General features: G+C 42.0%; 4 protein-coding genes across 7 annotated transcripts; 1 reads left to right on the top strand and 3 right to left on the bottom strand.

Annotated features, from left to right (window-relative positions):
• Positions 1–4,816: 4,816 nt before the first annotated feature.
• On the top strand, positions 4,817–18,311 carry LOC108088490 (cadherin-99C). The gene is given in 13 exon segments (XM_017186309.2): positions 4,817–4,905; positions 5,871–6,019; positions 9,074–9,231; positions 10,274–10,452; positions 10,527–10,649; positions 12,728–12,904; positions 12,975–13,040; positions 13,240–13,690; positions 13,693–16,148; positions 16,213–16,740; positions 16,809–16,927; positions 16,998–17,723; positions 17,783–18,311. Coding segments are annotated over 11 exon segments (5,115 nt in total). The 5' UTR covers positions 4,817–4,905; positions 5,871–6,019; positions 9,074–9,077; the 3' UTR covers positions 17,919–18,311.
• A 99-nt stretch (positions 18,312–18,410) lies between these two features.
• Positions 18,411–21,167, bottom strand: LOC108088491 (KAT8 regulatory NSL complex subunit 2). Of its 2 annotated transcripts, XM_017186310.1 has the most exons (6): positions 20,573–21,167; positions 20,325–20,517; positions 20,040–20,203; positions 19,580–19,980; positions 18,777–19,271; positions 18,578–18,690 (listed from the first exon to the last, which is right to left on the bottom strand). In XM_017186310.1, exons 1-5 carry the CDS (start codon positions 21,081–21,083, stop codon positions 18,795–18,797), a joined length of 1,746 nt encoding a protein of 581 aa, XP_017041799.1. In that variant the 5' UTR covers positions 21,084–21,167; the 3' UTR covers positions 18,578–18,690; positions 18,777–18,794. The 2 variants fall into 2 exon arrangements, with proteins under 2 accessions (XP_017041800.1, XP_017041799.1); XM_017186311.1 differs by lacking the exon at positions 18,777–19,271 and having other exon boundaries at positions 18,411–18,690.
• Positions 21,168–21,317: 150 nt separating this feature from the next.
• LOC108088369 lies at positions 21,318–22,783 on the bottom strand. 2 transcript variants are annotated; one of them, XM_017186114.2, is made up of 2 exons: positions 22,655–22,783; positions 21,318–22,518 (listed from the first exon to the last, which is right to left on the bottom strand). In XM_017186114.2, the coding sequence occupies exons 1-2, from the start codon at positions 22,743–22,745 to the stop codon at positions 21,623–21,625; spliced, it is 987 nt and encodes a 328-aa protein (XP_017041603.1). In that variant the 5' UTR covers positions 22,746–22,783; the 3' UTR covers positions 21,318–21,622. The 2 variants fall into 2 exon arrangements, with proteins under 2 accessions (XP_017041603.1, XP_017041602.1); XM_017186113.2 differs by having other exon boundaries at positions 21,318–22,593.
• An 813-nt stretch (positions 22,784–23,596) lies between these two features.
• On the bottom strand, positions 23,597–24,839 carry LOC108088493. 2 transcript variants are annotated; one of them, XM_017186318.2, is made up of 2 exons: positions 24,030–24,839; positions 23,597–23,949 (listed from the first exon to the last, which is right to left on the bottom strand). In XM_017186318.2, exons 1-2 carry the CDS (start codon positions 24,684–24,686, stop codon positions 23,689–23,691), a joined length of 918 nt encoding a protein of 305 aa, XP_017041807.1. In that variant the 5' UTR covers positions 24,687–24,839; the 3' UTR covers positions 23,597–23,688. The 2 variants fall into 2 exon arrangements, with proteins under 2 accessions (XP_017041807.1, XP_017041806.1); XM_017186317.2 differs by having other exon boundaries at positions 23,597–23,970.
• Between the last annotated feature and the right edge of the window lie 88 nt (positions 24,840–24,927).

Raw genomic sequence — 24,927 nt, forward strand, 5'->3', positions numbered from 1 at the left:
TGCTAACTTTCTTGTTTAATTCCTTTCAATTTTAATCCACCTCGATAATCATCATTGACGATCGTGTGCTGGAAGTGTGAAAATAGACTTCAATACACCGCTGCAGACATATCCCCTGCAGCGACTAGAAAGCTGCCTGGCATTTGGTCAGCTGCTAAACTACGCAGAACATACGTACGTGTAAGTTTTCTAAACACGCAAAGGCAATTAAAATTTTTAAGCGACATACGAACCCCCACGAATTGCACGCAGTTAACAGGGAGCTGGACATCCCACAAAAAGATTGACTGCAGCAGCCCAATGCTGGAAAACAGGAAAGGTGCCTTCGATTGCGCCACCGAAACTTAGTTACACTTAAAAGTCGAGCCATTAAAAGAGTTACAAATCAATATTATAAATTTAAGTGGTGCTTCACTTCCATTACTGGATCTGTGTTTTGGGGAGTTTTCTGGAGTTGCTTGTAGAAACCGTAGCATAAATAAAACATTGATTTTAAAATAATGTAAAAAAAAATTGATTGAAATAAAATGATATTTACTAAACATAAGCATGGGTGAAAGTTACTTTGTTCCTTACTTAAAAAAAAAATCGTTTATATGCAATGCATTTAATTGAGTCAATAATAATGATGACATCGATTTAATAAAGAGTAGGAGTTAAGTGGTCTATTAAATAGACATTAACATTTGAAACTTTTTGGGACAACACTTCATGCTTCATTATTGGAGAGTCTTCAGATATTACATGTTGCTTCACTAATAGCTGGGAAATATGAAAGACACGTCTGGAGGACTTGTACCTTAATGGCAACACCTCGATCAACCCAAAGCCCATTATAAAGGCCATGTACCCTTTTGGCCATTGTGGCCGGGTTGTACAACATATCGTATGCTTAATGCATAACTAATGAAGCAGCAGCTCCAACGTTTTTGGCACGACGCTCGCAGTCGCTTGTGGCTGTTATTGCACCGGCATTTTGTGCATTTTGTGGCGAGGCTGTCACTAGGACATGCCACAATTGTTGGCCTTTAATACCAATACTGCACCGGCGCAATGCAGTGCAATGCAATGCATTGCAATCGTTTCGAATCGAATCGAATGGCCAATGTACAAGTCTCTGGTCGTTTTCGGCTGCAGAAATGTTTCGTGGTCCGCAAAGTGCCGCTGACGCCATCGAATTAGATTACAGAAACCGCTTTTGTACGAAAACTTAGCTAATTAGACTCGAGGTTCAGTGAACCGCACTAAGTTGGCGTATTACAAGGGTTTGATATTTTCGAATCCGAGTTTTATGCCGTGCGCCATAAATGAGGATTTCAAAACGCGATTTTTATATGAGTGGACTGACTGAGGGACTGACTCATTTGCATGGGATCGTAGGAGTCGGGAAGTGGCGGCGTAATTCGTTCTATACCCTACCAACTGCCATACTCGGCTTGTCCCGGAGTGAGCATGCGATGCTACTCATAATCTGCATTCGGAATCTAATTCAATTAAGCAATGTTAATGGCCTGGCTGCGGGACGGGTACAGCTGCGGTCAGAAAGTTAGTACATGGGTATGTACACAGAAAGAAAAAAGGCGGTTTTTCTAATCATCCTGATAGGATCTCAAAAGCTATACTTAGATTTTTCACTTCACATTGTAAATTAACAACAAATATTTATTGTTTTTTTAAACAAACCATATATCGATCATTTAATGATTTATGTGATCCCACAAAATCGAAATAAATCAATAATCAAATGATACCGATTTTTTATCTGTGTAAACACATAAGTGGGAAGCCACATAACGTGAGCATCCAGGAGATGTATTCCATTCCCTGTTCTCGCCGAGACCGGATTGAATTTCCACCTTATAAATCTACCATCCGCTCCGTACTTTTCTTCTGACCGCAACTGTGCACACACACTCGCCCCGGCCATCTATATGGTATATATATATATATATATATATTTTCTTGGCCGGACCGAAACTGATCTGGGCAAAGTGATTGTTCAGTCCGCCAGCAAGGCATCTTTTGGTTATTTGGTGCGCAATGGTCCCAAATCGAATTGTTGCTACTTTTAGTTGCTGTGCCAGGAATGCAGTTGTACTTTGTGGAGCAATTAAAGCGGCCGAAGAATGATTTAACAGCCTCTGGAAAGCAGAACGAACATGTGAGAGGCCAGAACAATGCAGTCATCGCGACTTGGCTTATGGCGAAAAAAAAAAGAAGAAATTTAAATTTATAATCGCAATCATAACGTTTATAGTTTGTCTTGCAAAAGTAGAGCTGCGCTCTGGTAATTTGAAGCCGAGGCAAAGCCAGTTTATTATGTGCTTTTATTAGTTCATTCGCATTTTGTGCTGATAACGTAATATTTTTGTAAGCCAGCAGGTTGCACATTTTATTTTTATTCGTCCAATGACTTTTAAGCTTCTTAAACTTTAATGGAGTGTAAACTCCTTTTTTTTTTGTTAAAAACTTAAATCACGCCGTAACTAAACAAACTCCAAACATTTTGCCTATTTTGCAAAACCTAACTTTATTGCCACGATTTGTCGTATGTTTTTTTTCTTTGTCTGGCGTATGCACTCCAGAATTCCTAAGAAGGTAAACTGATTTAAAAATGGCTTAAACAGCAATTCGGGCTTATGAGGATGGATGAAGCGAAACCTTACAATTTTGGCTGACACATTTCGTTTAACCTTTTCGCATCCGGTGTTCTAAGAGTAAAAGGTATATTTATTTTTGTGCTTAATTAACTCGTAAATTAATCTGTTTTGGCTATAGTCTAGTGTCTAGACAAATAAGCACCGGATACCTAACGAACGGGTTAGTGAACTACTATTCTTAGTAACTAAATGTCTGCTTAAATGATTAATTATTATTACATTCGTGTATACATAAATTTAATTTTCCGCTTCACTTTTAAGTAATTCCCACGATATAAAAATGTACAGAATGAAAAACTTTTGGTGAGAGCATTCATATGTAGATCGATTTTATTCAGTTTTATGAACTTGAAATAAGTAAACTGACCGACAAGACGACTCCAATTTTCGAGGAAATGGGACATTCGAATTGTAAAATTGTTGACAAAGCCGGAAGACAAAACCAGCTAACACACATTATGGTAATCGTAACCCTCAATAAATTTTGCAAGAAACTACCTTTCATAATAACGAAAGAACAAAAAGCTCAGTGTTAAAAGAAACCGTGGGCTTAGCTTTAATTAATTCCGGGCTCTGGGGGATTCAGCAAGACGAAGTTGAAAACCCAGCTCGGTTGTTAAGAAACAATAAAACAAGCTAATGATGTACATCTTGCTGAAAACCCTTGCACTTTCTCTTCAAGTTAGTTATGAAAATGAAGCTAGCATCCCATGAGTTTTAGCACCTAAAAGACACTGTGTTAATAGCCAGTTAGCACTTGTCTTAATTTTTTGAGGTTGTTTTAATGGGCCACAGATTAAAATAAAATTAACAATGGGTCCACGATTTGGTGGCTTGATATGTGTGAAGCTGATTTGAAAGTTTAAAGCTCCAACTTTGGCTTGTAAACATGAGCAATAATGTTTACATCTTTTAAATAGGCATTTAAGCTGATCGTTTGACATTTGGAAAAACCAGACGACAACCTACAATCACAAAATGTTGTTATCAATTTTGCTAGTTGGAGGACGTCAAACTACTATCAGAAAATATTGTAATCAATTTTGTAAATTGGAAGCTTTGATTATCGATAGTACTATATTTTCATTTCAGAAATGACTTTGACGTACTATACTTTTATTGTTCTTGCTGCATCCGGTTGAAAATGATAATATTTGTTTGGTGCGCGACTGCAAACACCTCGAAATGATGGTAATTTGGTGGATAGCAAAGCGACTGTCTCATTGTCCAGGCACAATGGAATATGCATATGCGACTCTTTGGCTGCCTGACAGGTACAAAAATGCTGTCTGCCCCTTTAGTGAACTTCATTCATGCACCGGATCGGTTTGGTTCGCTGTGGCTTTGGGTTTGGGCTTGGGTTTGGTTTGGCGAAGTGAGCGGGCTGGAAAAGTCCGGCCGCAGATTGCTGCACAAAATCGCAGCAACATCACCTAAAACATTTTAATAAAAACTTTTACACAGCCCCCGAACGAACGAACAAACGAACGAACGAACAGACCAACGAACACACACAGAAACTGCAGCTAAAAACAAAAGAGAGGGAAAAAAGCACCGAAAAACTGGTTCCACAGCCTACTCCTATGGAAATGAAACATGGTGGTCTTTTATTTACCTTTGACTTAACAGACTCTGTTAGCCGAGTTTTCAAGAAACATACCTACATGCACCTGCAGATCGCGGATCGCGGATCGCAGTACCTGTACTCTCCACGGGCGAAGCCTTTCGCACTCGAAAAATGGGTATATCTGGCTATGTGGCGGTGTGTGATATCAGCTGGTAAACTAGTCCCAGAAACCAGTCTTACCGCAAAAGCGAATGCCAGCGAGGGACCAGAGTTGGCTGTCCGATTCCACTTCGTTCCACTTTGGCTGGCAGCGCCCACTTGTTGCTTGTAGCTGCAACAGTCGACGGCTGCCAAATCGTTCCCTTAACCATGGTAGAATTGGTATGAAGTAGTCTCGTCGGGAGCAAAATCGTTCGGGTCCAGTCCGTTACTTTTTGGAGATCAACCATTCCCTCACACTCATTGCAACCTACGTTACGGGACTAGCAGACGCGACGAGACTATCCTATTTACTTTTTACCATGGCAGCGCCCACTTGTTGCTTGTGGCCGAAACGCGAAACAGGTAAACCGAAACAGTTCCGAGCCGACCATCGAACCGATATCACGTACTTTCGCGCAGTGTACCATGTACATGTTCGTATTTTAGGTGGCTCCCGCGATACCGGTTTTCAAGCTGGTATGAATATGCCTAAGAGCTAATTTTTTAAGAGTTATCTCTCGAGAAAATGTGTAAAGTTCAGAATGGTCCGTTTATGGCGACGTGTGATGTGTAGATCCAAAGCAATTTGATGTTATAAGACCCGAAAAGGGCATACTCCGTATACGTAGCTTACATACCTGTGAATCAAAACGAAATAATCCCCGTTTAAACAACAAAGAAACCTCGAACGGCAAACAAAGCCCTCATCTACGAAGCATCCAACGTTAAAAAAGATTGTACCTACACATAACTATATGTACGAAACCCCGAAAGCAAGACTTTCTCTTGCCAATTTATTTGTTTACCCAAATCACAATGGTGTAAAAACAAACAAAAATTTCACATCAACTTACCCATCATCATTTCCCCAAAAAAAAAAGGATAGAACACTAATGTGGAATGTGAACGTGATCGCTGTATTAAATGGCAATGTGTTTATGGGCTGGTATAAGACACACTCAACGAATTTAATTTATCGACCGGGATTTTTGCGGCATTTGCAAAGACACAACCAAAACCAAAAAACGTTTTCTGTCAGATCGGCAAATGAGGTCACGTATGTCGAGATTTGTGTAAGAAAACTTATACAGTCTTGTACGGGCATATGTTACATAGATAGCCATCAACTTGCCATGCTACTTTTACTACATGATACCAGGCTCCCACGCGCCGCTTAGTTGGTTACATTTCGCGGAATATTAAGATTAATAATTAATCCAAGAGGACAACCTCGAAAAGAGAAAAAATAAACAATCAAAAATCAATCTAGTGTGGAAATAACGATAAAACGTCGCTCCGAAACCTGTCTTGTGATCATCAATTTTTATGTATTGGCTCAAAATCAGTTTTATAATACCAGCACTTAAAATAAACATAAGAAAATGATTAAATATCTAAGTCGCGAGTGAATTTAATCCAATTTAACCTTATTTCATATACAGCGTACGGGTGGCAAGAAAATACACCTTGGAATGTTATATGTCCGAAATGTATAAAGAATTTATTCGTTAACGGCGCGTGACATTTTTCACGTTGGATACCTAGCACCAATATTTTGAGCTATTGCAATATTAAATCTTTAGAATAATCGGTAAGTACTGCTAATACCGTTTTTGTGATTTATACTCAAATTATACAGTATACATGTATACAGGAAAGAAGAACAGCAAAGAACACAATGTTCTGTGCTTCAAGCTCCATTCAAACTTCATTTGCTTAAACATAATCACCTAACAGTTATTTTAAGCGGCCAGTCAGCTCGATTAATTTTTTTGTCACCAAAAAGCTTGAAGCTGGATATCTAAGTATAGAACACTAATTAAAATATTTTGCGTATTTAATATATAATTTATAAATGTTACGTATTATATATTACACTTTTATCTTAAAGTCCGAACCTTGACTTTTAAACTGAAGACCACTTAATTCCAGCGTATTTTAGATTTTTTCGGTTACTCAGCAGTTGTTGGTTTAAATTTTGACAGCATAGGCGTTCTCAAAAAGAGGCAAATCATGAAAATTAAGCATCAACAAAAATGATTCCGAGTAAATTGGCCATAAGATTCTTGCTGAGTTCATTAGAACGATTAGATTTTAAAATCACTTAAAGTCATTAAACTCTACAATAGGCATTTCGCAAAAATTAAAAGAAGAATAGGGATCAAAGCTGGGAATACTCTCCCCTTAGGTAATCCATTTTTATAGCAGTCATATAAATAATAATACCTGAAAGGAATTAATTTGTCATTTCGATATAACTACCTTTTCGGTGTTTTAGATTGAAAAGATTTCAATGCTGATATACGGCAATATTTTATTGTCAGCAGGCATTATGAAACATCTCACGGCTCTAAGAAAAGCGATATGCATAAAAGCGTACACTTTGTATGGTCGCGAGCGCGTCCTCCTGTCCAATAAAATTAAAATACAATAAAACACTCACAGAATTAGCATAACAATCAAAGTTGGAGCTGACAGAACGATGGAGTTTGATTGGTGGATTGGTGGGCCAGGGTATCCCGAGATTCGGTCCCCGAAACTGGCGTTCCTTTCTTGTTTATTTAAGATTTGTGTGGCAACCATCGTTCGCATTCCAACAGATTTCAGATTTAAGTTCGGTACGTATTGTACCACATTCAAAACTAGAAAATGTTGGCAAAAACAGCATCAATAAGCAACAGGTTTCCCGTATATCGAATCTGCACCCAGCACTACTGGCTGCTCAGCATTTCAGGCAACGGCATACAGGCATTCAGGCATTGAGGCATTCAAAGCAAAGCGATACCTCGGCTTTCGTTTATTTTGCAAAGCAAACCAGTTTGGCACATTCGGCTTTTTCTATAAGTTTCCGGTTGAACATAATCAGCAACTGACTTTCTGTGGCCACCGAGCTCCGCTCCGTGGCTGTGGCTTCACCTCATCGAGACTTTTGTTTATACGAGGGGCATGGCGGGTCTTTAGTGAAAGCGGAGGACTTGCAGCGCTTTTCGCGATTTTCGCAAATAGAAACAGGAACGGCGAGGAAAAACATTTAAGCCATATCAATACGATGTGATATCTCGCAGTTACGCAATGAACGATCGCTGCCTTTATGATTTCGGAGATAATTTCAGCAACAGTTGCGTTTAGAGACAAGTTTGATTCGATTCCAGATTGCAGCACACTTTGGCAAAATAAATAAATCGTTAAATCTTTATGGATACTTTGATTGGTTTATTAAGTTTTGGATGGTGTTGTAAAAAAAATTAAGTTAGGTTAGGCAAGTCAAACAAGTCATATTACGAGTATATGTAATCGATTTTTGGTAGATGCAGATTTTGCTTTTATACTTTTATAAATACAAGCCCTTTAAAGTAGGCAATGTTATTTTTGGAAAATCAAAAGATAATAACGTTAACTAAAACTTAAAAAATACTTTTAAATGTCAAAGTTGTTCGCTTAATAATTAACTTTTCTTCGCTATGAGTTTGTTAAATTGCTTTTTATAATCATTTATGAAGTAGAGCACAGGTTAGGTAAGGGGCAACTCTTTGGAAATTTCATTGCTAAATTAAAAAAAAAAAAAATTAAATAAATCATTTATATTCCTTTTTTATCTAACTATTTATCTAGTTTAATGATGATTTCTTTAGAGGTTTACTGCCAGCATAAAAATTAGTTTCAAATTAGCATGTTTCCCATAAGAGAATCGTAGTTAATTAGAGCGTGCACTTTATTTCGTTATCCAATGATTTTTCCTTAACCAACTCAACTAAGCCCATATTATTCCAATGCTTATCTAATGAACGAGACCAAAGAAAAAGCGAGAAAACCGAAGATTAGTTTCGATCTGTTTCATTACGGATGCGCAAGAATCGACTCCTGGTGCCAACGAGTCTTGAAAGAATCGAAAAGCCAGCGGATGTGCGCCGAGCTGCGGAGAGAGAGCAGAAACCTAGGGATAGAAGCCGCATGAAGTGGCTCCAAAGAACACTGCTAACTGTATCTTAGCCACAGCCAAAGCCAAAGCCACAGCCACAGCCGCAAAAGTTGATCGGGCAGTCAAGTTGGCCATTTAGGCACCCGATGAGATGAGGTGGGCAAAATGTGCACCTGATCGCGGAGCCCGTTGCAGAGTGGCTGGCTGGCCGGGCTCCCCACTTTATTAGCCAATTTACGATCCCACCGTTATAAACTTTTCTCTGTCAATATTTCACCGAGCCAAGTAGTTTTGATGGGCTCAAAACGGAACTATGAAAATTATCAATTTAGCCAACGCTTTCAACACCAAGTTAGTATTTTATTTCAGGTAGCTTACAAATAGGTATTGCTATCCTCCGCAGATCTTGGCATCTTAGATTTCCACATGCCCATATACGTTGGTTTATATTTGGCATCGCCGAGAAGAGAACGCGCTGCGGCTAAGACAACGCCAAGTTTGTTAAATTGTTTATTGCATATTGATATCACACCATTTAAGGCATGGGAAGCCGTCTTTGCATACAAAAGCGCAAAAGCAGCGTATGCAGAAGGCATTTTGAGATTCGAGGTTCGGGTTTCCATGTTCGCTGTGTGGGTCTGACCGCGTAGGTTCGAATATTATTTAAATCAGACGCTCTGGCAAATATATATTTTACGAGAAACATTTGTTTACTTTTATTTTTAGTAAAATGGCTGCGAGAAACCTCACTCCGCAACAAGGATTGGGCTTTTTTGGCCTTTTAATCCTGCTCTGTTCGGCGGTTTTGGGCAAGTCGCAAATGTGCGAAGTGGAAACCGGGCAAACGAACATTATTCTGGACATCGAAGAAAGCCGAGATTCATGTAAGTCATTTTTAAACGGATTATATTAAATGCATAAAACCATTTATCCTAGGCCACTGACTAACAAAGTAGTATATATGTAGCAAAATGGCTTCAAACAGGAAATATGACTTCTAAAACTGCCCCAACGTCAAATCTATTACGTGAATGCAAAATCATTAATGGTCGTGCGCTTTTTAGACAAAACGCTTCAAGAGCAAGCTCGACTTCAAGATCATAGACTTTAGGCACGAAAGGTGCAACACACCATAATTATAATTTTAAACGTGTTCACATAGGCAGACCATCACATCAAAGAATAAAAAGCACGTCGGACAAGAGAAATTAAATATACATTGTGGATACATTGTACAATTTACTTGTTCTCTAGGGTGCACCTCTGAAAGGTGAGGCTAGCACACTCTCGATACCCTAATTGGTGGATTTCGGATTTGCAATTAAGTAGTCTTAAAGCTCAATTAGGTTTTAGGTCATTTCAAGTGCCGAACCTTCCCACAACAAATTACTCATACGACATGTGTGTCAGGGCTTAAAACATACAAGATAGTACGTGCTGAAAATTGTAATTCCTGTTTTTTAACGACAAAGGCCAACAAGAAAACTAAATTTATCACTTAAACGATTCATTTAATTTAAATAAAATTTATTGTAACGATCATAAAAAGTTATAGAGCGTATTAGGCATGCATTTAAACATAAAAAACAAACATTATGCACCGTTGTGTAATATCTGATCTCACTTTTGGAGGCGCCTACTGCGAAATAACAAGAGCACGCGAAATTTAAAGACTTTCATGTGCACTCGAGATGCATCTGCGATGTGTGTGCACATACCCGTATGTACTGGTATGTGTGTGTACACACACATCGCAAGTGATCGCTGCAACTTGACCCCAAATGCAAAGAGAAAGGCTGCTGTCTGCAGTTTTCTCGTTTCGTTTCCCTCCCGATATGTTTGCCGGCTCGGAGCCTGTTGTACCAATAACCTAGCTTTATTTATTAGACTTCAACTTTTACTATATTATTTATGCGTTTTCTGCAGTCATCGGACAGCCAACCACGCCGCCAGAGCTTCCAATTTTCGGTGATCCGGAGACGGAGATCGCTCTGAATTTGGTCTTCCCGAAAGGCCAGCCGATATTTCAATTGAACGGCAAGCGGCTCCAACTGCTGCAGCCTCTGGATCGAGATGAGGAGAACCTCAGTCACATTGTCTTCCAGGTGCCGTGTTTTCTGCGCCGCTTTGCAAGGGCGAAATATTTATGAAAATATGTCGTCCTGCTGAATCGTTTCAGGTCTCCTGCACCATCCGATCGACGAACAAGAAGCGCACCATTCCCATTATTGTTCGGGTGTCGGACATAAATGACAATGCGCCGCGTTTCATGAACACGCCCTACGAGGTTACCGTTCCCGAGGTAAGTAAATAGACATTTTTCAGCGTCCGCACGATCAGCTTTTCGTCGCCCCGAAGTTTTGCCCGCATTTCTCGCTGTAGTTCCTCCCGGGTGCAAAACGGACTATCACGCTGGAGCAACCCGCAGATGCACTGAAAACAATTGGGTTGAGGGTCACCAAAATCACCAAATTTTTATATTCTACTATGATTAGTTAAACGTTATTATGCAGGGAGAACAAGCAACTTGTTTTTTTTCAAATTTTTATAAATGTTATTTCATGTGCAGCCTAAGTTTTAAAGGCTTGAAGAGTGATTAAGAACTAGAATTTATTTCCTGTGCAAAAGTCAGGTGAATGTGCATAGTATAGTCTTCTCGAAGCGACAGCAGCAACTACATACTGAACACTAATGAAGTGGTAGTGAACATGTTTCCAGCGCTCGAGCAACACAATAGCATGTCGAGCGGATCGGATTCGCAGAGTCCGAGGATCATGAGATCGGCGGCAAGTGCAAGAGCAAGAGCAAGAGTATTGCCTGCCGGTTCTTAATCACGTATTTAGACTAATAACGTTCAATTACAGAACTGTTGACATATTAGAAAGCAGCGTCAGCAAAAAGCATAAAACAAAGCGGAAACGTGCCACAGACAAAGTCGTATATAAAGAACCCCGTCAAAGTCCATTACTTGGCGAAGAGTCAGTGAAACACTGCAGAGAGACGTGTTTAAATTGCACCTGGGTTTTTACATCATGGGAGAAATCTCACATAATGATCCACATACTTATTAAGACATTAAACCTGTAGAATAATCACTCAAAACGTTCAGAAATGATATGGTTTGCATTAGAACGCATAACAGTCGTAAGGAAAGCAATTTCTCTCATTATAACTGCTCGCCAATTGAGTTTCAGGAAATTGACTGATCAAGAACACTTTCCTCAACCACTGATTACTCCGCTAAAAGAAGAAAAGTTTTCCAATTAAAATGTTCCCCTTTTGTTCGTATCTCTTTGTATCTTTCGAGCATCTAGGACCTTGATCGCGCACTCCTCAGATAGTAAATAAAATTGCAGGGCAATACAATAAAGCTGAATATAAATGGTTCATTGGAATTTGCAATCGGGACGCTTGCCTATACGAAATTTATTTAACAATGCGACGAAGCCTTTAAGTTTAGGAGGAAGCCTGGTGCAGAATAAACAAAAGGGCAGGCTACCTGCGTCATCGTTTCTTTCGCAGAAAAGTGTATATAGTGCATTGTAAATTCGCGATCCAGGTCCCTTTATATGGCGTTCTGCCAGTCAAACTGGAATATAATTGGTATGCACTTGCCGGCTTAGGCGAACACTCCCAAGGGAGGCGATGTCCAGGCGGAGAAGACAAGACCAAGACAACAGAATCGCATTTCATCCGCTCGCTATCAAATAATTACAAGAGCCCAGATAAATTATACCTCCATAGGGCTACCTAAACAGTGTGGAATCTCCACAATCAATAGACACAAACCATGGGAATTGTTAGGCCGCGCAGTAGAAACTAAAAATTATGAAAAGCGAAAAAAGATGACCTAAGCTTGCATGCCATTTAACCAAAAAAAAAACAAGTAACAAATCGCAAAGTTCAGCAGATGAACAATGTACAATGCTCAGCTGCAATTCTGGGTAAAGTGGATGCTAAATTACCAACTCGAGTGTACAGAAACTGCAGAAACTCGCTGCAGAAACGCCAAGTAGCAAACTTGCTCCTTAACATGAGTTTAAGAGGCTGTAACCGTTATATAACAGCCCAGCAGGCTTTTTGGATCTTCGGATCTCGACTGCAGCCACTTGACTTGGCTTAAAAACAATGCGAATGAAATAATGATCTCGGGGTTTCCGTTGCCTCCCAGCTGGGTTCCATGGGAAATTTTAGAAATTTAGCACAAACGAGGCAGGGGAAAATATATTTTATGGAATCTTCTTGCTGAACTAGAAACAATTTATTAACTGGGCAGGAAACACTTTCGGTTCTTCGGAACGAAAGCCACTCGGAAAAACCCCCCGCTGCTTCCCACATCGAATTAACTGACATTTCAATGGCTTATAATAACTTTTACAGAGCACACCGGTGGGAACCACTATTTTTCGGAACATTCAGGCCCTCGATAAGGACGCAGGTGTCAATGGGCTGGTTGAGTATTTCATAGCCGAGGGGAGTGCCAATTCCACCGACATCGAGAAATACAGTGCAGATGGTTATGGCACCTTTGCCATATCGTTTCCCCACCAGGGTCAAGTAAGTTTGGAAAGCCTAATTAAGGTAAATACATGGTAAATATTCTCTTCTCTTCTCGTTTTTTTTTAAGGTTACTGTAGCCAAGACGCTGGACTTTGAAAAGATTCAAACCTATTATCTTACTATTGTGGCTTCGGTAAGATTATTACAAAGGGTTAATTACAACCATAAAAGTTTGAGCTGAAAAGGCCTCAATTATATGCTTAAGTTAACTTTTACCGGCTTCTCGGCCGACGGCATTTATAGGGTTACAAACCTTTCACTTGGGTGTAAAGCGAAATCGTTAATGCAACCACGGTCATATGCTAAAAATATATTATTATTTTCAATTTCAGGATCGAGCCCGCAATACCGCAGATCGTCTTTCATCAACGACCACTTTGACGGTCAACATAGCCGACTCGAACGACTTGGACCCATCGTTTATTTACAGCGGTTGTGTCTCCCTCGATGGAGCCTGCATAAATCCGGAGTACTCCGCATCCGTTCCAGCTGGATCCTTGCTGGGGGTGCTCACTGTTCTCCCCGAAAGGATTCAGGCCGTGGATCTGGACACCATTAACTCCCCCATTCGCTATAGTTTTGCCAGTGGAATGCCCGGAAATTACGCTGATTACTTCCAGATTGATGAGAACACCGGGGTGCTAAAGCAAACGAAAGCCATTGATACATCGACGGCGAAGAAGTATGACATCATAGTGAAGGCAGAAGAGGTTTCCGCTGGACCCCAGCGATTCACAACCGCCAAGTTGGCGATTTCCGTTAAGCCAGTCGACGCCAATCCCCCGTGATATCCTCCTCGCAAACCGAGGGCTACGTGGACGAGAACTCTCCCATCGGAACCAGAGTGCTGGACTCGAACGGTAACCCTATATCGTTCAAAACCACAGATGCCGACCTGAGTGACACCGATCCGAAGCCCGATTACATATACGAGCTGACCACACCGTCGTTCAATGTGACTGCCGATGGCATTTTGATTGTCAACGAGGACAACCTCGATCGCGATCCTCCGTCGCCAGGACGTTTCAAGTTTCAAGTGGTCGCCCGGGAACCGCGAACGAATGCGGCGAGTGCCCCCCTGAGTCTCACGGTCCATTTGCGAGATGTCAACGACAATGCCCCCAAGCTGGCGATGGTGCCACCGATCTCCATTACGGCCGGGGATCAGAGCGAAAGTCGCCTGGTCACCCAGGTCATGGCCACCGACAACGATGAGGGTCCCAATGCCGTGGTGACCTACTCCATCTACCATGTGTCCAACAACGGCATTCAGAAGTTCACCATTAACGAGACGACCGGAGAGATCAGGACCCAAGGTCGTCTGCTCGCCGGCGAACAATATAGCATTACGGTCCAGGCCACCGACATCGGAGGGTTATCCTCGCAGGCCATCGTGGAGGTGAGTGTGACCCCGGGACCAAATACGAAACCCCCGCGCTTCCAGAAACCCATCTACGAGGTTCAGGTTAGCGAGGGTGCGGAAATTAATTCCACAGTTACGGTCGTCCATGCCGAGGATCCGGAGAACGATGCGGTGGTTTATTCCATAGTATCCGGTAACGATCTCCGGCAATTCGCTGTTGGTCAGGAGAGTGGAGTGATCATAGTCATACGAAAACTGGACCGTGAGAGCTTAACCCGCTACCAACTGATCCTGAAAGCAGAGGATACTGGTGGTCTTTCGAGCAGTGCTACAGTGAACATCAAGGTGACGGATATCAATGATAAGAATCCGGAATTCGATGCCTCTACCTTGCCGTACATCTTCCAAGTGGATGAGGGCAAGGCCCAGGCTTCCGTGGGAGTCGTTCATGCCACGGATGCCGATGAGGGTATCAACGCTGAGATCACCTACTCCATTCCCACGGATATTCCCTTCACAATTAACGCCACTTCCGGGGAGATCCTAACAGCTAAGCAATTGGACTACGAGCAGTTGAACGAGTACAAATTTGTGGTAACCGCTAAGGATGGTGCTCCGGATGCACGACTGGGAACTGCCAGTGTTACTGTGATGGTTCTCGATCTCCCTGATGAGGTGCCGAAGTTCACCGATTCACGCATTGATGTGCACATTCCGGAAAATGAGGAGAACTTCCTGGTGGCCACCGTGCAAGCTTTTGATCCGGATTCCATTCCGGAAATAACCTACGTTCTTCGCAAGGGCAATGCGGAACTCTTTAGAGTTTCAGAGAAAACAGGGGAAATAAGAACGATTAAGGGATTGGATTATGAGAGCCAGAAGCAACACCAGCTGACCATTGGCACCATAGAGAATGATGGCGATGGGCCGGGAGATACAGTTCAACTGGTGGTGGATGTGGAGGACCGCAATGATCTACCCCCGAGATTTATAACCGTTCCCGATCCCGTGACCGTAAACGATGATCAGAGTATTGGAACTATCATAGCCACTCTGCCAGCAATTGATGGAGATGGTACTTCGCCGGGCAATGTGGTTCGCTATGAGATCGTGGGACGTGGAAAGGCTCCGAAGTACTTCCAAGTGGATCCGGATACTGGAGCAGTTCGCATAAGGGATGAGCTCCGGAAGGAAGAGGATACCGAGTACCAGGTGGACATAAGGGCATATGACTTGGGAGAACCCCAACTAAGTTCGGTGGCTCCCCTGCGCGTCGATGTACATCATCTTTTGTCCAGCGGTAACAACGAAGTAAAATTGGACAATAAATTGGAAAGCGGAATGGTGATGAGTAGTGAAAGTATTGGCCTCGCCTTCAGTGATGATAGCTACACCACCAGTGTGCCAGAATCAATGGAAACAAATAGCACCCTGAAACTCATTCAGATAGTTAATTCAAAGATATCAACAGATGGACCACCGGCTTTCAAGTGTGAATTTGTGCACGGCAACGAAGAGGGAATATTCAATTTGAGTTCCGCCGATCACGGCTGTAATTTATTGCTCATCCGACCTCTGGATTTTGAGAACAAGACCTCGTACACCCTGCAGTTGCGTCTAACTTCCCATCGTTATTTTGTGAACCCTCTGAAAGATATAGCCACCGTGGAAATAATAGTTCAAGATGAGAACGATAATGCCCCAGAGTTCGAGTTTAATAGACTGCGCGGCCAACAAGACACGTTCTACACGGTGGTGACCGAAGAAATGGATGTTGACACAACCATTTTGCAGGTGCGTGCCACAGATCGTGATTCGGGTAAATTCGGTACCGTAAGATACACACTCTACGACGACGACGAAAATCGGGTCAATATGGTAAGTAAATCTGTAGATTATTTAAAAACCTTTTAATTTCCTAACAATATTGGTATTTTTACAGCCGACCAGCTTTTTCATGCTGTCAGAAGACACGGGAGTTCTTCGAACTGCAAAGCATTTCAAAAACGAGAACGATTTCCCCCTCACATTTTTGGTGGAGGCTCGTGACAGCGATGCCCAGGAACAGGGATCCCATCGCACGAGAGCACGCATAGTTGTCAACAAATTGGCCGACATAAATCGGATGGCATTATCCTTCCCGAATGCAGCACCCAGCGATCTCCGTAACTACTACACCGAATTGGAAGAGCTGCTGGACAAGAAAACCGGACTAGTCAGTGGCATTGAGCGCATGAGCAGTCAAAAGTATCTGGCCAAAAACGGATCGGTGATCGAGAACCCAGCCGCCACAGATATTTGGTTTTATCTTATCGATCCGAAGACGGAACAGTTGGTGAGCCGCAAGGATAGCATTGTGGAGACCACTTTACTGGAACCAGCGGCGCGATCTGAGTTGAATATCGCCTTACCAAGAGCCACTGCCGAAAGTATATCTTTTCCACTTGAAAGAAAAGAACAGGTTCACAAGGTTAGATAATATTTATAAATATTTCTTGGAAATCTATTGAATATATATATTTTTCCTTTAATTTCCAGGTCAAAGCCGCTGCTACTATTGATAATGAAGTCTTCCCCTTTACTCTTATTGCCATATCACTCGTTATTCTTATTCTGGGCACAATCGGAATCATTTACATATGTATTTCTTGGTCAAAGTATGTAAAGTTATTCTTAGCTTACTTTAATTAACTGATATATAATATTTATAAACACTTTTTTTTATAGATATAAAAACTTTAAGCAACGCATGCGCCAGTATTCCTCGACGAATCCAACGCGATACGATCCTGTGATCGTCAACCAGCAGGCCTCGAGTGCCAGTGAAACCATAGCCAACATGAAGGAGTACGAAACTCAGATGCTCGCAATGGCAGTGCCACCGGATGTGGACGACGATCTGCAGCTGGACTTCAGTGCCAAGAACCACGCCTTCTCGCTGGACAACGTTAGCTACATAACGCACAAGGAGAACACGAACGGAGGTGGTCAGTCAAGTCCATCCCATTCGGATGCCACGACGGCCACCATTGCCACTCTTCGCCGCCACAAGAATCTCAACAATGCCAACATGAACAATAATCTGGCCATAAATAACCGGCAGAACACCTTCAACCGCACACTGGAGATGAACACCCGCAACAATGCCAATCCACTGGGATCTCCGCCGAATGGTGCCCTCTCGGGAACCCTGACTTTGGGCCGCATCAAGCACCAGAACACCAACCATTATCAGAACGGCGCCTACAATATAGACCCGACTGGTCCGAACAATATGGCCAATGCCAAAAATAATGCCTACAGTACGATGGGAAGGCGGGGCAACACATTCTGCGACGTGGGATTGCTCAATGGCAATGGCGAGCTGATGAACGCCACTTTGGGTCGAAATGGCCAGCTCAACAATCGACTTTTTGGTAGTGAAGTACCCATCACGAACCCTCTGTTTCAAAGGTATTTATCTCTTAAATTATCAAATAAAGCCTGTACGTTTATAAGACTATACTTCACAGATCCAATTCCGATCACAACCACTTGAGCAGCACAAACGAAAACGTTTCCTTTGGCAAGAGGGACTATGGCCAAATAGGCTTCTCATACCTCAACGATTTGGATCGATCGGAGGTAGAGACAACAACGGAACTGTAGGAAAATAGTTAAGCAATCGGGTTTCAACATATAACAGACTTTGTTAATATATTTAGCTGCCAATTTATATTTTTAATAGTGCATTTTAACAACGAGAGCGGTTGCCATTAATGTATGATCATAGCCTATGCAATCTGTACATATTTGAGTAGATACTGAATGGAGAAACTGATAACTGATACATTTAACTGTGCTTTAAGATCAAATAATTACAGTCATTACTTTTAAGCAAACAGAGTGCATATTTTCTATTTTTAGGAAAGTGCAAAAGCTATGCGTTTTCTTTAAGAAATGTGAATTGTTAAATATATATTCAAGCATAAACAATAAAAATATTAAGTTGTATAAATTATGAAAAGCCAATAAATGTAAATAAATAAATACGTAGACCCAGTCGTTTCTTTGATAATCTACTGTAGTGACTATTTATTAAGGGATCTTTTTCCCGAAGAAACAAAAGTTACAATAGATGCTTACAAAAACCAATTGACATTTTCTGACATTTATATCTACGTTTTTCCTTTAATGTATATTGATTTATAATTGCAACAGTAAACATTTACGCTACAAAGGCTTAATTAGTTTAGGTTAACTTTTATGTGGACCCTATCAGTTTTTTGACATCGTCTTTGCTGTCTTCGCCATGGGCTGTGGTGACGTTAAGAACTTGGCTCTTATACAAATTATCGGAAGGGTCCTCTTTTTCCTTTTTTATAATGGTACTCACGCTTGTCGACTGAGTTTCTTCTTCTTCGGTTTCCGATTCGCATTTCTGTGGAATAAAGTGTTTATCAGCCATGAGAAACAGTTCCACATTCAGCTAGTGTTTGGATAATGGTTAGGATTGTGAGTTAATACATTTACTATAATATCGATCTAGTTCATCAGGGCATCAAACCAGGGCATTGCCTCGATGCCCTCGAGCATTTTCAACACTTCGCTAACATTGCCATCGGCATCGTTCATTTCAAAGTTAAGTTCGCTACTGTCTTGCATAGATAATTCGTCTAGATCTGAGATGAGACGGTCTGGAGCTTGAGTTTCAGGAGCGTCCACGGAATCGTTGGACACTTCTTCGCCATCTTGCTCGAGGCCTAAGTCTACACTGCAATCGTCAATGGAAAGGCCCAGGTCACTGTCGATGTCTAGAAACATGGCGCACTCATCGTCAAGGAAGTTTGCCAAATCATCAGCTGTATCGAGGTCAAACTCGCATACACCATTTGTTAAATCCAAAAGACCATCGCTTTCCGAACGCAAATCATTTCGTGGATCTTCTCCGATACAATTACTGACACCACGGCCGGCAGCGAAAATACTTTCTTGCGCCGGAGTGCTTGGAAGTTCATAAAACTGGAGGATGAGAGGTCGGCTATTTATTCAGGGTCGATCACAAAAGTCTTAATAAACAATACTAGCACTTATGTACATGTGTTTCGTGTTTGTTCTCGGTAGAAATACTTAGCTTTACTACAAATCAAGTCTAAATACTAGTTACGCAGTATTGTTTGTTACAAACTGTTCGACAGTTCGATTACTGTAGTTTCGGCAGTTATGTGCAACACAACTTATGGCAATGAATGAGAAGGCGGTTGGAATATTTAAGTAGTAACGTGTGGTGGTTATGGAGTGGGTTAGGTTTAGTGTTTTGATTAACGCACCTTTTGTATATACTGGCGCTTAGCCGGCGCTACGGCCAGATGCAGTACGCAACTGGAGTCTTCAAGAATGCTGGCCACCGGTTCCTGGCAGACCACCCCACTCCGTTCCACGCCACAGGCCCGGAACAGCACCTGGCGCTTATCCTCCAGAATATGCTTGCGGCAGTGCTTGCAGCACGGCAGTGTACGCTCTCCGCACTTGACTCCGCCCTCGGTGAACACGCACTTTGGGTTGCTGGACGACTTCGATGCGTATAATGTATCCCTTGCGCGCTTTTCCTTCAGTTTCTTGTACAGCACTGCTTCCACGCCCTGGCGACGATGGTAAGTGTTCAGTGCCTTTAGCTGTTCGTAAAGCTTTCGCTCGTGGGGCGTGTCCTTTAACTGATCGTGGATGCTGCCTGAAAGTTAGGTACTAGTTAAAATTTAAATAATAATTTCAAACTATTTTGAAGCTTACAATACAGCTCTCGCTCTCGGCGAATGTCATGCAAATATTTGCGACGTCGCTGCTTCAGAACATGTTGCAGATTACTGATCTGCTCGCGATAAAGGCCTTGCAGTTTGATTAGCTTATTCTCGGCAATTTTAACAGCCTCTGCACGTGTGTAGACGCCAGCATGTCTACAAAAAAATTGGATTAGAAAAACAAGAACATGAAAAGATGTTGAATTAATATTCATCTTCGAAATAGGGTTTGGTTAAAAAATGGGAGCAAATTGATAAGGATCTCTACAAGACTTACTTAAGGGGATCATCATCTTCTGAATCAATGCTTTCATAGTCTGACTCAAAGAACTCTATATCCGCAGCGGTATTCCTGAGACAAGGCGGATCCTCATCGTTACTGGAACTATCAGAAGCATAATCCAAAATACGGCGTCGCTTGCGAGAGCTGTCCACGACGTGTCCAATAGTATTACGGTGATCTTGGGTGACTAAATGGACAAAAATTAATTCACAGCTCTGGATAAACTTACTAGCATGACCTACCAAAAGGAGTTACGTGCGGCGACACCACATCTATTTCATCATCATCGCGTTCTGTTTTTGGTGGCTCTGGCTTAATGTCCTCCACATTGATATGGGATGAGAGGCTGTTAAGCAGGGTCTCGTTGGTCTCCACGCGACTGCGGATGCGACCCACATTAAGGTGGGTCTTCTGTAGCTGTGTCTGACGGTTGTGTTCGAAGCACAAGGTAGTCAGGATCTGTTCTTTCTTATTGTCGTACTTGGGCACCGCGTTGATGCACTTCCGCCCGTTCGAATACACATGAGAGCACTGTCGGTAATTGGCACGTGGATCGCGTAAGATGTGCCGGATGCAGTAGTCGTGACCCTCGATCCTCATCAGACTGCACTGGTAGGTGGGATTCGCGCAGTATTTGATCTTGGCCAGTTCGCTGTGGATCTGCTCCCGCAGTTGCTGCTCCTTGTCCGGCGTGCATGGTGTGCCCGTGAAGCGAGCGCACTGACGCAGTTGGTTTGGCGAAAAGCTGGACATCAGGTTTTGTAAGCGGCTTTTATTCAGAAATTTTCTTTTCTATTTCGTGCGAAACAAAAATGCGAAGCCTCCTGAGGAAATAGTGTGACCATAGCACACCGAGAAAAATACGTAAAATTGCACCGGAAATGTATTGGCTAGTTGGTTGTGAACATTGATAACAAATAAGCTTGGCTTTGCACCAATCTTTTGAATTCTGATCAGACCATTCAATTCAGCAGATAGATAAGAATATTTTGGTTTTGTATGAACAACTTATTTATTTTAATAAACAGATAATTTTGAACATGAGTTGTGTAATGCAAATAACACAAAGAGAATGGTAATTCTAAACAAATAAATGGTCTTTTTAACCGCGTCCTGGCCTTAGAGCCTCTGGCACTTTAAATCTTGCAACGAAAGTGCATCGACGATTTAAATTAGTTTTTGTAATTATATCAGCTCTGGGAGTATTTTTAAATGTCAAGTAAATGTCTAGTTTAAGGTTTGGCAATGATTGAAATTTCTGGAACGGTGGAAAATCTTTTCTGTCATCAGGACTATCTGTCTTCGTCACCCTCAGCCAAAAATATCTTAACCTTGGCCATTCGTATGCCGTAACGCACCTTGTAATCGACGGCTTCCAGTTGCGGAAGACAGTGATGGTTAATGAGGAGCAAGAAAGGCTGGCTTGTCGACAATGTCTCCTCTGCCCTGAGAACAACCCAGTCCGCCATATCCACTTCTACATTTTGAGCTCTCAGACAAGACAAGATCCTTTTGTGATCCGTTTGCCCTTTCGGCAAATAGATGCGAGCTCGGGGCCTTAAAGGAATCTCACTGACGTGGACTAGCCTGATACGTAGGCCATCCCAATTGTGGCCAATACTAGCCACACACTCCGACAAGAAGATTTTTGAGAACCCGTCGTCGCATTTGATTACCCGGTGGCCTCGGATCACATCGGACGAGTCGAAGGACGGAATGGGACCCTCTGGAACGGCGAGGATTCTATCAGTCACCATATCTGCCAGCCTGCTCTCGATTTCGTCCCATTTTTCGAATAGTCGACGACCGTCATAGTGGAGATCATCAACCAAGGCCATAACCAGGTTGTCGTTAATATCTTGATTTGACTTCGTAGACTTGTCAACCGTATCGGACTTTTTTGATTTAATTGCCTGTTTGGACGCCTTAGCAATTTTTGCTGCTTTTTTGACCTTTTTAGCCGTTTTGCCGTTCTTATTCGGAAATCGTTTTCGCTTCAGATTTTTAGGCCGGGATGCCTTGGCATTGATTTCTTTGTAGTTTTCCTGTTTGGTGTCAACCACACATTTTGCCCTAACCTCAGCATCCCGGGTATCCCATGTGCCCTCCTGCTTAAAGCGAGGAAGGTTAGCTTCGTTATTTTGACTGCTACTCATGTTGCTCATCTTTGTCCTTGGCTCAAACCTATCTGGGGTTTCAGGCGAAAAATGGGAATTATCAACACATGCTTCGTATTTCATACGAAAAAGGAAGCTGTTATTCTCTAGAAACACACAAAATGATATGTGAGTTAATGCTAGATTCATCAGAAAAAGTTGGCTTACCATTATTGCCATTCGTGTCATCGTAACGCTCTTCTTTTACTTTATTCCAGGAGCAGGAAGCACGCTCTTCCTTTGGCCTATAACCAGACATTTCGTTCACGTTTTACGTCTTTGTTTTGATGAGCACAATATAAACAAATCTCAGAAATTGCCTAAAAAAGACATACAACAAATGTGAAATTCTTTGGTGGTTATCTAGATATTCGTTTAGCGCCGAAGCGAACCACAAGATAAGCAGAAAATTGGGCGGTTGAATTAAAAATTAAACTACTAAGTCAAAGATATTTTTATAAAACAAATTTAAGGATTTCTCCAAAATCTGTTTATTGGCAGTATTTGGTACATATAAGTACAATTCAAGATATCTCTTTATTTCTTTAGAATTTAAATATTTCTTGTTTTTATGGTTACAGTACCCCCTTCTTAAAGTGAACAAAAAGAATAACATAGACCTCAAGTCTCTCTCCTGTAGAAACATGTGTTATATAAATTAAAATGCCTTCTGTTTTTAAATATATGTACTTAACATTTATTTATATAAGAAATACATTTATTTATTAAAACATACTCATTAATCATAATCTTTTCTTTTTAAATGACAGTATATTTTTTATTTATTTTTATAAGAAGTCAAAAACAAGGGATTGCAGTGCTTGGACAACAGAGCCAAAATTATGAAGGCTCTTTTTCATGACCAATTTTCACAATGCTTCAGTTGGATTTGACGTCTTCCTAAGGGCGCAAAGCTTTTATCTTTAAATTATGCCCTTAATGTCAGATAAAAATTTTAAAAAAATCAAATATATGTAAACGTATATTTATGATATACACTTTTCCACGTTTTTGGCAGACTTCTTCCTTTTCCATTGGGGGCCATACCTTAACTTTGTACTCCCCTAAGGGAATCCGAAATCCCCCGCACAGTAAATGCACAAACCGTAATGTCGTTAAAAGTATAATCGTACCTAAGTTTAAATTATCATATTGCCCGCCTAGTCCTTCTACAAATACAAGCCCTAAGAATCCTCGGTTGGCTAGTTATCCACCACGTTCATGTCCAAAAGCAGCTTCTTGGTCTGCAGATCGATTAAACGGCGTTTGGCCCTGGCCAATTCGGCCATCTCGTTGTAATATATCGTCTCTGCCTTAAGCTTCTCATCCATCTGGGTGGTGGTGTCCGCCAGCGACGCGGTGTCCGGCGGGATCATGTTCTGCATCTCGGCTGGCTCTGGTTCCTCGCATCTGTCAACCACCACGGAGTCTGAGTTTTCCACCACGTACTCGTAGAAGGGTTCCTGCAGCGAAATCGAAGTAACCTTAAACCAGAGATCGAAACTATGTAGAGAGTGAGTCGCTAAGAAGCCCGGAGACAAACCTCTTCGTCCAGGTGTTCCGTCACCTTCTCGATTATGCTGTCCACATCGTCAAAGTTTACTTTCTCCAGGGGATCGGCGGCCTGCCGTCGCTCCGCACTGCCGTAGACCTCCTTTTTGAGAGTCATCAGGTGCTGGTGCGAGTGATTCAGGGTCTTGGCCAGGTTATTGTGGCGCCTGACTATGTGTCGCATTAGATTGGAGGACGAGTGCTTCGAGGACAAGGTTTTGCCGCAATGCATGCATTTGGCCATGAACTCCGAGATGCGAATGAAGTGGGCCCACAACTTATTGTTTTTCCCAATAACTTTATTACGCATTTCCGTCTCCTGGTGGTGGCGCTCGATCTGCTCCTGCTCTCTTTTTACGCCCATGATTCCGCGTACGGCCGACTTCGTTTCGCCCTCACCCTCGGCGAGTTCCATGCTTAGATCCTCGGAAACGGAGGCCTCAAGCTCGTCCTTAAGCTCAGCTAGCATCTTTCCCTCCTCACCGGCGAATATGGTGCGGGCTAATAGCTTGTGGTTCCGGATCAAGTGGCGCGTCAGATTCGAGGAGGTGTGTTTGGAGGACAGTGTTTTGTCGCAGTGCTTGCACTGTACAATGTATTCGGTCAGGCGGTGAAAGTGCGCTAGAGCCTTGAAGTTTTTCCCAACCATACTTGCATCAGCAACTCCGGGGGGCTGAGGTTTAGGCAGCTCCTGGCCAATTTGTTTGCAAATATCGCGTTTATTTATCAAATTGCATATATTTTTAGTGCAAAAGTACAGTGTATAGAATATGACCGTACTCGGATAGTCCGAAATTAAAATTTTGCGTGGGAGAAATACTAGAAAATACTAATACTAACAGCAAGGTCACACATTGTTATTAATATTTCAGTTCTAAACATTTTTTACT

The sequence above is a fragment of the Drosophila ficusphila genome, unplaced genomic scaffold (genome assembly GCF_018152265.1).
Source record: "Drosophila ficusphila isolate 14025-0441.05 unplaced genomic scaffold, ASM1815226v1 contig_791, whole genome shotgun sequence".
Taxonomy (NCBI): domain Eukaryota; kingdom Metazoa; phylum Arthropoda; class Insecta; order Diptera; family Drosophilidae; genus Drosophila; species Drosophila ficusphila.